At 23.9% G+C, this 14,328-nt stretch overlaps 1 protein-coding gene across 1 annotated transcript in view; it reads left to right on the forward strand.

Moving 5' to 3' along the window:
• The window catches only part of LOC113551525, a 71,344-nt gene that overhangs the window by 34,542 nt on the left and 22,474 nt on the right, over positions 1–14,328 (forward strand). The window contains exons 2-3 of the mRNA XM_026953808.1: positions 5,000–5,135; positions 6,693–6,835. Of these exons, the coding sequence (XP_026809609.1) occupies positions 5,000–5,135; positions 6,693–6,835 (279 nt within the window). The remainder of the gene's footprint in view (positions 1–4,999; positions 5,136–6,692; positions 6,836–14,328) is intronic.

Here is a 14,328-nt window from a genome sequence, read left to right on the forward strand (position 1 = left end):
ATCTTCATTAAAGTTACTAAGCTACCTAATCAAATAAAATAACTACTAATTATTCTACAAAAAGTCGCAAAACCCATGTCAAATATAAACTTATGAAATATTCATCGGAAAATAAGAGATAATAATATTATAATACATTTTCTGCGATATATTTAATCATAACTTACTAGATATAGGGTCTAAATTTGAAGATAGGAATAAGTAAAATCATATTATTAAATATCAATAATTTAGAAAGTCTTATTTATGGTTCGGATATTATATAGACTTCAAAAAATGATAGAATATATTGACTTTTGATATTTATGAGTCAAACTAGCTACAAATACTATGACCAATGATAAATGACTAAACATTTAGAATTGTTACCATCACAAACAAATAATTCGTGAATATTTTGAAGGATGATATTATTTGCGTTAGCATCGACCAATAATATTGTATTCCAAAGTTATATCAGCGTTCTGAAAACGAACATCTAAATTATTAATGATTTAACATTTTTATGAATAAAAAATGTTTGATTCTATTATTGAATAAGCTTTTTCCAACTCGTTACTTTCAAATTTAATATAAATAAGGTATTATAAAGTATATTCATTGAGCCGTATGTTTTATTGTATAATATATCGTATATTTTCTTGTACCAAACACATCAAAATATTAAATTACCTATATGATTTTTTTAAAACTCAAATATTATGTTTTGTCGACAATCGAAATTTTTCCTATCTGACTTATCTAAATTTCATAATTCATCAAGCCCGAGTGAATAAAGCAATCGATACTTATTGTTATTTATTAGTTATGTATAGCATTGAAGTTCACATGCTATAAGAAATAAGATACTATATCATTGCATTAAGATATATAGGTTCGAAATAAATAAATCAACAGAATACCGATGAGATGCAAAGAGTTGGATTAGTTAGAATAAATAATTATTAGTATGGAGATTATGTCATAACTGAATATGATAGTTTCATATCTCAAGTCTTTGGGGAGAAGAGTTTAAGGACTGTTTCTGATTTTAATGCACGAAATATATGTATAGTCTAAAGTTTAAACAGTAATGGCCTTCTATATTTGAAATTCCCGTCAAGTATTATTATTTGCGTTAAGGTATGTCAATGACGTGATGTTGTCTGCGATAAAAATAAGTAATTCAAAATAATATTGTATCGTGGTATAATTATAATAATAATGGTCTTAGTAGACAATTAAAATATATTTAACTATTCATACAATTATTCTCTGGATTTGAGTAGTACGAACGACATAGTAGGAATAAGATAATAATTATCATTACAACCGCTAGTCGATAGATCTATTTTGTTTTTTTTTTTTTTTTACTCACAAACTTCAGTATACTAAGAGCAAATGGTAATTTATTGGTTTCTTATGACATCTATTCAGTACTCTATGTTTTCTAAATCATTGTATGCGAGTTTCACGACTTCATCGTCTTGTTCCTTCGCCGGAGGTAAGATTACATTTCAATGGGACAATATTGGATTACAATTATATTGATATTGATAATTTTCATTGAATAATATTTCTTGAATCTTAAATACGCATTTAAGACTAACTCATTTTAATACGTAATATTAAAATAAAACAATTCGATTTTCTTTAACTTCGTGTTTTGAAGAATTTTTGAATGTCTCGATGTTTACTGCCTTTCCATTTTAATTCTAACAAAATAAACAAACAAACAAATATGAAAAGACGAGTAAAATATGACTTTTTCTTGGATAATAATTTCTATTTATATATTATTTACGTCTAAACATCAATATTCAAGATTTTAATACGTTTTTAAAACCAAATTAATCAACTTGCACCGCTTTCACCTACATAATATTACTAATGGTTGTAGTTTTTAATTTGTCGTTAAATACATTTATGAGCATTTTAAATGTCTCGACGATCACGTGACGCATCTTTACGAACAATTAGAATGTAAATTATACTTGGCGTAAGTATCTCGTTCGATAATCGTTTAAGTGAAATGTATAATATCTTAAGAGAACGTTTTAATGATCTGATTTGATTGCAATTGTCACTGTGTCCCTTATTTTTAATTTCATTATTATGTCATCAATAGAATAGTATGCGAATAATATCGCATAACAATTTTCCACATGTTTCATCAAATGAATTATAACGTCTTAATATACGCGCACTTGCAATAATTATATGGAAACATAATATATATAATGTACACATTTGATCCGAATTAATGGCTAAGTCTAATCTATTTACCAATAATGTTAATTGCGTTCGGAATTAACGCGTCTCGTTTCATTCTCCATTAATTGCATTATCACTCCTATGCAGATAAGTATTATACACAAATAATATTATGTTGTAATAATAAAAAAAAATATATTTTGTTAATATTTTAACATCCATTAAGCTCTTTGGGACATAAAAATGACAAAACAACATATTATAAAGTTATTTAATATAATAAATTTACCTATATACATTTATCATTTTTTTCATCAACAACCCTTTAGAGTTTTTATATTCACATGCAATGTCATAAAAAAAATATGTTTATGTATATTAAGGTATTTGGTGCAATATAATTATTAAGAGAATTATATTTTCATGTTTGAATTTCAAATGTTTTTATATTTTCCATTATTATAGCAAATGCAATATTATATTTAATTAAATGCCAATAAAAGTGGACTATTTTCAAATTAAATACATTTTTTAACACCCAACAATATGCGTAATATTTCATATGAATGTATTTAAAACAAGTTTTTTTATAATTAATTATTTTAAATTTTAGTAGACACCAAATTATTTTAATAAATGCATCATAAAAAGCTAGTCAATACTATTTATTACTAACTAGTATTAATTTTTCAAACAATATTGACTTGATTCGTATAATTTTGTTGGGTAATAAGCCGAACAATTGCATGATAATATCTATAATAAACCTATAACTAATAGAAAGTACAATTAATGTTACTTATAATAATATATTTTTATGGAGTGCGATCTTAAATAATATATATTTATATTATCTACTTAATACTCTAAGAGAAAAAACCAAATTCTTGTTTTCTAAATAATAAATTATAATACCGTCTAAATTAATACATGATATTTCGTCGATAATTCGTCGCATAAATATATTATTATAATAACATGATTAATAGATTCCTATAACGAAATTTATTTCATTATACAAGTACAGTATTCATTGCTGAATTCGCCGTCATTTAATAGTATTATATTTTTTTTACAACAAACAATCGTTGAATTAAATAACATAATTAACAAATCAGGGATCAATTAATATTCATAATACTCAATTGTAAAACATTAATGAAATATTAATTTATTGCAATCAAATTTAAAAATCGTTTGGTAGTTGTTTCATAAAAAATGTAACAAGTACTCTATTTATCCGTAGGCACATCAATAAATGAAATGTATTTATTTATTATTAATTAATGTTGACCCAAGTAGCACAAATTAAACACATTCTAAAAAATAGATGTAAATACTATATAGAAATTTAATTTTGATAAATGGTCTCGATTATCTCACCTTTTTGTAGCACAGTAATACACCTATATTGTTATAAGCATTAAATTTGAAAACAGTGTTAACAATTCTAAGGATTTACTGATATTTAAGCAATTATTGTTTTAAGTTTTTCTTTGTTACACTTGCAAAAACTTTAGGAAAAAAAATAAATCTCGCTTATTCAAAATGCCATTATACAGTTATACAGCCTCGATAAACCATCTTTATAAAAGCGCTACTTGAAACTTTTTGAATACTTTATTTACAACTCTTTAGCATCAATACCTATTCACAGGAAAATATATGATAGACATTTTAAGATTCATCATGTTGTTGTATACATTTCTTTTTGGAAATTATTACAATTTTATGAATAATATTTACACCAGTGATAAAACAATTTCAATTTAGTTATAGGCATGGTTATTAAATTATAAACAAAATAAATAAATAAGATTAAGAAACCTTATAACAAATTTTACGAATATAATATAGAGGTCAATGGTATACTATCTTACTTCTTAAAATGTGAAAGTTTTTACCACAAACACAAACCTTGAAAATCGTATTTAAAAAAATGTTCTAGTTGAACATATATGATTTAAGGTCGACTATAAATAATAAAAACCAACGCCTTACGCGTCTACTACTTGTGTTTGTATTGTTATATTTTTAAAAATTACGATTTAGTAAATATAAACGACTTAACGCCATCAAATGTTATGTTTTTGATACCTTACTAATTGCTGTTTCTAATTTTAATGATAACCTATCAGGTTCACATTTTATTTACATCGTGCAGAGTACAATATGAAAACGGTTTTGTATGTTCAGCATTATCGATTAAATCAAAATATATGGTAATATATGTTAGAATACAGACATAGAAAAAGTCTGTTTAATAAATTGCATTTTAATGTGTGTCACCGAAACGGCTGTATCATCCTGCAATGCCCGCTGTAGATTGCCGGCGTGTCATTAAAAACAAAAGATATTCGATGTTGATTAAAATTACACGTTTTCTAGAAACGACCGTTAGGTAGGTACGTACTTTATTTAACGCGTATAGACTGCTCGTACTCGAAAATATGACGTGTTTTCGTTATCCAAATAACATGTGATACAACACAATATTATTCAAATTACATAACCCGTGTTTCGTGTGTGGATATGTGGGTTGTATGTTTATTCCACGAAACTTTTATTCCTCCAATCTTTGTACACGGCACTTTCGCGAATAAATGAAACGAACGACGTTTTCTTCATCGTGAACTGAATATGTTCACTGTTGTATCAAGGGATTTAACTGTCTAAACATTAACTGTGAAACATGCAAAAGATTTTAAACTTAACACGCGCCACTATGTGTTTCCGACTGGGGTAGATTTTAAACGTTCGTCGGATATAATTTTAGTTTACAAACAATTTTAATTTTATTTTTCAGGTGGAGATATCAGTAGCACGCAAATTCTGTGTAAAAACAATTTAGACTTTTGTCTGAAAAACGTGTCCGTCCTTTTGGAACGCACTGGTCAAGTCGGTATTCCGAAATCGAAGGCTGATGTGGATATTGTTTGCAAGTAATGAAAAATAATAATAAATTATCAGTTTCATATCTAGTTATTATACACTTAAGTCCCGTTGTTTTGCTTGATTTATGAATTAATGATTAAATTCATATAACATTATCGCACTGTTGGCAAACAATAATTCATAATACGCTTAGTGCTTAACTTATATTGCACTGTGATCCCTTAAAATATTGTTCCTAACCGTTTCAAGTTCATTATAATAGGATAATTTAAAATATATTAATTAAGTTTTGTTTTCATTTAAAAATATCCATAAATAGTTTGAAATATTTGTATTTTAGTTGCATAAATATTATTTCAGTGCTTAGAGGCAATCCAGTGAATTGTTTTAATCTTTCATTATTACTGTTACGATACAAATGCTTATAAAGTAAAATTCAATTATAGATGTGTAGACTGTAAATACAATATATTGACATAAAACAAAAGAAATAATTCAAATAAATAATATTCACTTGATGGGTGTTCGTATACACATAGTAATATATTTAAAGGTTCATTCACTATTTTGAAATGTTTTAACTTTTACATAATTTAATGTCATTATAGTACAAGTTTATAAAAAATATATATTTTTTATTTTATTTTTACTTTTTTGGAGCATTTTAATCTAATTTCAAACTAGTAATTATTACTTAATCTATATTGAAGTCGTTATGATCAGCATTCGTATTATATTTAAAGATTGGACGATTTTGTTTAAATGCTCTTTTATTATATAAAAATGGGTTATGGTTCTACGAAGGAATATCATTATTTCCTTGCGTATAATTTTTGTATGAATTTGTGAATCTAAATTATTAAAATTATTTGCAATTTATAAGCAATTAAAATTTTAATAGGCAGAGTAGTAGACAAAAATTTTCGGTAGGTATCCTTGTACTATTACTTGTAGGCTAATGACCTCAGTCTTCGAATTCTTCTAAATTAAAAATAAATTAAAAATTAAAAATTATCAAAATAATTAGCGTTTATATTTAAATAGACAACCTAATATATTATTATATGTATGTCATTTTAAATAACTACAATAACATTTTGTTTGATAAATTTTACTTAAAAATATAAACGACAATAATATACAACAAAATGTGTCGAACTCAAATCCGCTCCACATCTATTTTTAAATTAGTAAAAACATTTTTTTAACTTTATAGTGTTATAAATATTTACAACGGTAGAACGAATAGGTATTATAGTTTTCAACTCAATGACAAATTTTAACAACTATACATTTCCACATTTACATTTGAATTCACGATATCCTTGTAGTTACAACACATGCCTACTGTATAGATATTTATATAAATACATAAACTTAATATCAATACTAATTGTAAAAAAAAAATATTGACAGATTGTACCTAAAGTTCAGAAATGAAAGAAAAACAATTTATTCCCATTGTTAACAATGATATTATTTATATTAATAGTACCTATTGATAAACATTTTTGTTAAAATATATTGATTTTTTATTAAATATAATAATATTTTAGTTATGTAAAATGCTGTGTATTAATATAATAATTATTATGTTTAAATAGAGGGTTCAAAATGGGAATGAAATGCTTCGATGATTTTTCAAATTTATGTCTATCATTAGATGAAAAAAATATGGTCAACGACAACGTAATTGGAGCCAAATATACATTCAAATTTTTATGCGATGATGAAACATTTCAAAGAGGTGAACAAAATTAAGTGTACTTAATTTAATTATGACTAATTGGAAAAATGCCTCTTACTGAGCTCAAGTCATTATTATTTAATTAAGTATTTTAAACTAAAACAAAATATACTAGCTTTTATGTGGAAAAATGAATCTATTCAAGAGTTAAATTTACTAGATATACAAGTAGATTCTTATTATTTTAATGTAATATGATACATTATGGTTATAAAAAATTTAAATACTTGTAAAAAAAGGTAACAATATTCCCTCAATAGTATACAATAATTGTTTTTAGACTGAAATATAATCCATCTATGCGAATCTTATTAAAACTTAAAACATAAAATTACATATTACCACTGATAATCTAACCCGCGTCATTCGTATAATATCAAATTGTTTTTGAAAACTAATGGTAATTTCAAAAATACTCATTTCTAAAGTAACTACAAACTTTGTCAAATTTCAAATCTATTAAGAAACCATAATTATGAAACTTTTAAAGTTTCTCTTTACCCACGAAAAATCAATTTTAGTGAAAACTGAAAAACATATATGATCATTATAAAATCAATAAATTCCTCCATTCACACAAATGATAGAACTATGAGCAATATTATATGGTCCAGGATTCTTATAGTTTCGTTACAATTTTCTAAATTATAAAAATACTTAATTTTTTTTAGAAATATCTGAAATCCCTATAAAATATATATATATATATATATATATATATATATATATATTTTAACTATAATAACATGTTTAAATGCTCTTTCTAAAATGTATTTTCGTTTGATAAATATAGTGTTGGCGTAATAATTTTAGAAGTTAATACTTAAAACTTTATATCTTATGAACTTGTAATCAAGGTTTCAAAAGTATGTTATTAAATGAGTTATATAAAAGCAATTGTTTATAATACTTCAAAGACCCTCTCCGTTTGCATAAAAACTTTAAATTATTCTTAAAAAATATCTAAATCGTTTTTTACACTTAATACTAGAGTAGAAAATATTAAGGTTAAACTTGACTAATTTGAAACCAAATATTGAAAAAATAGTACATAAGCATCAGGTTTACGACTCCTATAAAAGTATTAACTTTTGGTAATTATATTTATTTTATGTAACAATGCTTTTAGATTAAAATTATATGTAATTAAAAATCAAATAAATTATCACAATATTATTTAGTTAATATTATAATTAATAAATAAGAACAAACCATTCAATTTTATATTTTTTTTCAATTTAAAATAAAAATAAATATTAGGGTAAACTACATAAAACGGTAAAATTTGGCCAATGTTCTATGGGACAAAAAAGTTTGGGAACTACTGTTCTAGACCAATATTTTAATAATGTTCTCGGGTACAGAGTTGTTTTTTAATTGAATCCTTCATTTCACGTACATAACATAATATATTCCAATGAATAAATTATTATGATAAACACATAGGTGTAAATCGGTATTTTGTTTTCCAGGCAAACTTTGAAACAAAAAAAATTTAGTTAACTTTGTTATTGTTTTGATGCTATAATATTTCAATTATTATTTTATTTTAGTGTATTACAATTTTTAAATATAGTTATTTATTTGATGAGTTGTATTATGTATTTATATTACAGGACCGCCATCAGTAAAATAAAGTAGGTACAGTTCAAAATAGTATATTTAATTTAAATTTAAAATATTTATTTGAGATTACTTTGTATCTTTACATTTAAGTATTTAAGTATTTTTACTTTTAAGAATCAACTTTGTTGATACTTCACTATTTATTTTACTCCCACTTGATCACGATCGAGTACAAAATCACTCTCTATTAAGTGAGTGGTCTGTAAGATTTAAATCCGAAGTACCTATTTATTATTATATGTATAGTGTATAAATAATAATGCTTTTCTGAATATTATACTCGGATCATGGAAACATTTAAAATATTTTTCTGTGTATTTAATTTTTATAAAATAGTATATTAATTAATACAGAATAGGGATAAAAAAAGTTTCTCATGAACCATACCCGTTTAGAATTTATACTTTTTGTTGGAACTAGACTATTACACAAGGTAAGTACAAGAAACTACGTAATTTATAATTTTAGAAATTTGAGAGAAAAACTGTGAGAATATAAGCAGATGTTTGTCCAAAAATATTTACAAAGTTAATTCAGCGCCAAAGACGTGGTAAGCGGTTAACAACAAATTTAATAAACGTTATTTTTAGCGAAAACATTAAAAATAATTAGAAAACTTTTTGGACAGAATATTGCAGCATGTATAATTATAATTAAAAATTGTACAATATTTTTCGTAATCAATTTAATAATCAGATCGTGCTGACCTCAACTCATCGACAAAAAAAAAATTGAAGATCCGCAATATGGTTTTCAATGTTTAGTAAATGTTTGAATTGAAAATAAAAAATATTTTATTTTAATTATTTTTAATTGCTTAGTACATACGTATTGTATATCAAACAATATATTACTATAAACCTAACTCTGTAGTAAAGATTTATGAGAGCTTAAATTTTAAATCAGGTCAACGTATTTTTCTGACATAACAGAAATTAAAAATAAAAAAAATATATTGTAGATACCATCAAAAATTTAATCATGATATATTATATATTATTATAAAACAAATTTATAAATTGAATAATAAAACTAATGAAATTTAATTGACAACAAAATAAACGTGTGCTGCGTGGAATAATCTATACCAGTGGTTCTTAACGGGGGCGGTATCGCCCCCTTGTGGGAATTTCGGTCCTTTCTTTGTGGGCGATAATTTTGAATGGGGTGTTAAGGGGTGGTGAGGTTTTTCAAACTCGGAGATTAAAAATGATACTTTATAATAATATTTTTGTATAGTAAAGCAAAAATGTTTTGTTTAGTGGAGTAAAATATAACCATTACTATCTTCTTAAAATAATAGTTTTACTTTAATTTAGTATACTGGTGAATAAATAAATAAATATATGTATATATTTATAGGAAGAAATTTGATTTTGCACAAGGGGGGCGTTAGTAGTTAGTTATTACGATAAAGAGGCGCTGAACCAAAAAAGGCTAAGAACCACTGATCTATACTAATAATGAAATACGTTTTAAAAATAGATGGTTTTCAATTTTAATATCATATACTCATAGAAGTATATAACACTATATTATATACAACAGTGCTTCTCAAACTTTTTTGTCACGGGGCCACCCTAAATTAAATTTGAAACTGTCAAGGCCCCCTTAATCAAAATTATTAAGTATTTTATGGTCTATCAGTATTAGGTTTAGGTATATTTATATATTTCAGGGCCCCCAGTTTGAGAAGTACTGGTATACAGGAATACTAAAATAAGCTTTTTTGATGGTTTATATTTTTTGTTTTTAATATGAGTTAATATAATATTAATATTAACATTGAATAATTATTTAATTATTCGTCAAAATAAAATAAACTGTTTTTGTTTAGCACAAACCACAAATTCAACTTGTGCTGTTGAATAGCCAAACATAATATGATCAAAACTTCAGTCAACTTTTCGGTAGTTTTAATCAATCTAAAATATTTTATTTAATTTTGTATTCTAATCTTTAAATTTGTCTTACAATAAAGATAATTAATTACAAATTTGCAAACCTATACTGAAAAATATAAAAAAATCAATAGAATATAAAAAATTAGTTTTAACCATTGTTAAATAATATACGATATCTGAATAAAATATCATTAAAAAACAAAATTAATATTATAATTATTTTATTAAATATAAAATGTTGTCATACCTATTGATTTTCTCGCGATGACGCAGGAAATAAAATAAATATATTTAAAAACGAAAAAATGAGAGTTATCTTTGTATAAAGTACATAGTTATTCCACACTCCGCCTAAAAGTCTGAAATTCCAATAGAATGAAATGTGAAACAGATATATTATATTATATATATGTTATGGATTGTAGTGAACCACGAATAAGATCATCACATTTTTTGGATCTTAATATATATTATTATTATAGTTTAGTTAGGGTTTTTCAAAGTATTTTAATCATATTTTTTTTTTAAAGATTATTGCTTATAGCCGAAATCTGATTGAATTTGCTGATGAAAACTTAATACAGATATTACATGGTCAATAAAATACAACACGATGTATATAGAATATAAACGTAATGATTGTTATAGCTGAAAATCAAATCAAAATAATATTTTATAAAAAAAAAGAATGTCGAGTCGTAGATAGAACCAACGATGGTCTGATTGTTATTATTACATTAAAATAACTATATAAAAGTATAGTAATATGTTATAGTTGTACAATATTTCACCAAAATAAAATAGTACCAAGAATAATAAAAAATTGATATCCAACATATTTTACATTCAATTTTTCAGTAATAGTATATTTTGTTTCGTCATTAAAATATTAGAGACGGTTATGATTGAAAATATTTAGAAGAATACTAATTTAATATTAAATATGATCACTTATTTGTATACCTAATATTCACGTATAAATTATGTTAAAGTATTAAGTATACTGTGAAATTTTGACTTTTTAATCAGATACAACATACAAATATACATCAAAATATGATATATATATGTTTGTAATTAATTGTAATAAATAATTGAAACATTCAAACAATAGTACGCTTTAAATATATTTATTTTACTTAAACAAACTTGTGTATTATAGACTATAATAAGTAATAACTTTTAAAATATTACCGCCACACGCTCATACTCACCTAATATTAATTTAAAATTATATTATAACTTCAAATTTTTTTTGATAAAATACATGGTAAAAGTGGATTCAAAATTCTCAATATACTTTTCATGGTAACAAATAATTAATACTTTGAGTACAGTCGATATATACGTATTACATATTTATATTTATATATATTATATATTATGATAACCACTAGTCATGTATAATTTATAATATTTAATGATGGCTATATAGTAAACCATGAATGGTTTATTATTTAACAGACTCTTTTGAATTTGGAACAAAAAAAACGGAACAAAGTTGAAATAAAACCACGGAGTCAGACATTTTTTTCTTTATACATTCATTAACTAAGAAATCTAAATGTGTTTATTTCATTTTTAGACGTGTTTTTTAATACTTACCAAAGATAATCCGCAGTTTTAAAAGTCTAATTAACTAATGATTATATTGTTATCGCTGTTTGTTTGTTATACTGTAGGTAAGTATGCTTTTTTTGTTATTATTAAACCGTTGACCTAACCACAATTTCTATCGATTACAATGAAAAATTATTGAAAACGTTAAAACAACAACTCAAGGTTCAATATTCAATATTAGGTAGGTGTAGATATAGTTTATTATATTCTGCATATGACTACCTTTCCTAGCCTAAGCAAGTCAAGTGGTTTGCGAGTATAAAATGGTTTAAGTTTTGTACCCATATTATTTATTAAGCAAATAATATATATATATATATATATAATTGAGTGCGTTATATCGACGGTTGCAGGTAGATAGTGATAAATGATAATATTATAATATTATACAGAACGATTCGCCAAACATACTCGCCAACTTCTTATCAACAATAAATGTATTCAAGATCTAATTTTTGGAATTTTTAAATAAACTTACTTCAAGAAACAAAGTTTTTAAATTCTTGAGATTTTCTATGACTTAAGTAGTTTCCTGAGAAAATAAAAGCAAACTTTTGTATCCGCTCAATAATATTAAGAATAGGAAATAGAGGTTCTCAATGAGCATACTTGATTTATCATTTTGTATATGCTATTAAAGTAGCATCAAAACATCTAAAAGTTACAAAATAATAAAACTTATAATAAATAAATATACTTATAACTACAATAACATATACATCAAACACATAATATGACATATTATATTGTTCAAATAATATAGTCCACAAATGTAAAATTCTAAAATTAAATTTAAAAAAATAAATAAAAACGTTTATTGATTAGTTTAAATAGATATTATAGTAAACACTATATTGTTACTAAATGGTCAGTAGGTACTTCTACAATGTACATTATTAAAAAAGTTGACTTAAATTCAAATTATTTTTTTTTTTTTGTACGAATGAATGTTTATAATTGATTTAATAAGTGTATATATATATTATATAGCAAACGAATAAAACTTATACGGTATAATTAAATCATAATATATTATGCCTGTTGGGTTTTCTCTATTGATAAACAGGCTGACAGAATTGTCATACAAATCGTGTGGATTTATGACCGGTTCACAATACCGGTCGATTATACACTGTTAACTCCGATCAACGTTTTGTAAATACTGGTCGAGTATAGTATTATTATTAATTACTGAAATATTTTATCTACATTGATAATTTCCATGATAACTATATAGTCTGCGACCATGCAAATATAAACAATAAATTAATGTAAATTACATACTATTGTCTGTTATAATAAACGGTAACAATAATAAGTAGTAAAAGTATAATAGTATGTAGGTACTTATGAAAATGTTAAATAACAACATAAATAATTACTAAGTATAAACTTTTCTCATAATTTATTTTTATTAAAATTATACTGTTATATATTTATTTTAAATTGTAATGGTATACAATTACACCCAACAATTATTATTTACGTTTCTGTGGATCAGCTATGTTTATCGAATTATTATTTCTGCCGTTAAGAAATAATCAAAAATGTAATTGAATCGTATTCTTAGATAGATACACGTATTTTTCTCATACCTTAATTACATCTCAGTTATAAAAAAAAGTTGTCACAACTAATGTAAATGAATGGCCGATAAATATTACTATGGAATAAAATAAAGACGTTAGAAAATATGTTATTCTAATTTATTATAAAAAGTGTTTGTTTTATAACTTATCACTAATGAGATTGTTAAAAATATCCAATAAATTTATACCCTCATAAATGACGTAAGTAAAAAATGTGTAACTATTTATTTAGTTTATATAATTTTTATTTTTCAATGTTTTAGTACTAAATTCCAATGAATAATCACATTATTGTTATTATATCATAGTATTTTCAAATCCTTAAATACATAAAAGTATTATAGAATATGCAATCCCATTGAGCCTTAATATTAACATCTCTCTTGTTTTGAATATTATACTTTACAAACTGTTATGACAAAACAATATAATTTATTACAATAAGTACATAATATAATTTATAACCAAATAATTTTTTTATTCCTGTTTTAAAAGAACGGCATGCCAAGATTTGTTATAAATATATAGATGGATAAGTTTTTTATACAAATAAAAAATAAATGTATAATAAAAACATGTTCACACAAATCTATTATATAAATATATTAATATTTGAAGAAGTTCTATAATTCTATAACTGAAACACTTAAAAAGTTAATTAATGAAAAACAACAATTTAAGCGTAAGCAATTTTCAAAATATTCATTTATAAAAATAATCATGAAAATTTTCAATACGTAAGCTGATATAAAAT

This window comes from Rhopalosiphum maidis, chromosome 2 (assembly GCF_003676215.2).
Source record: "Rhopalosiphum maidis isolate BTI-1 chromosome 2, ASM367621v3, whole genome shotgun sequence".
NCBI classification, from domain to species: Eukaryota; Metazoa; Arthropoda; class Insecta; order Hemiptera; family Aphididae; genus Rhopalosiphum; species Rhopalosiphum maidis.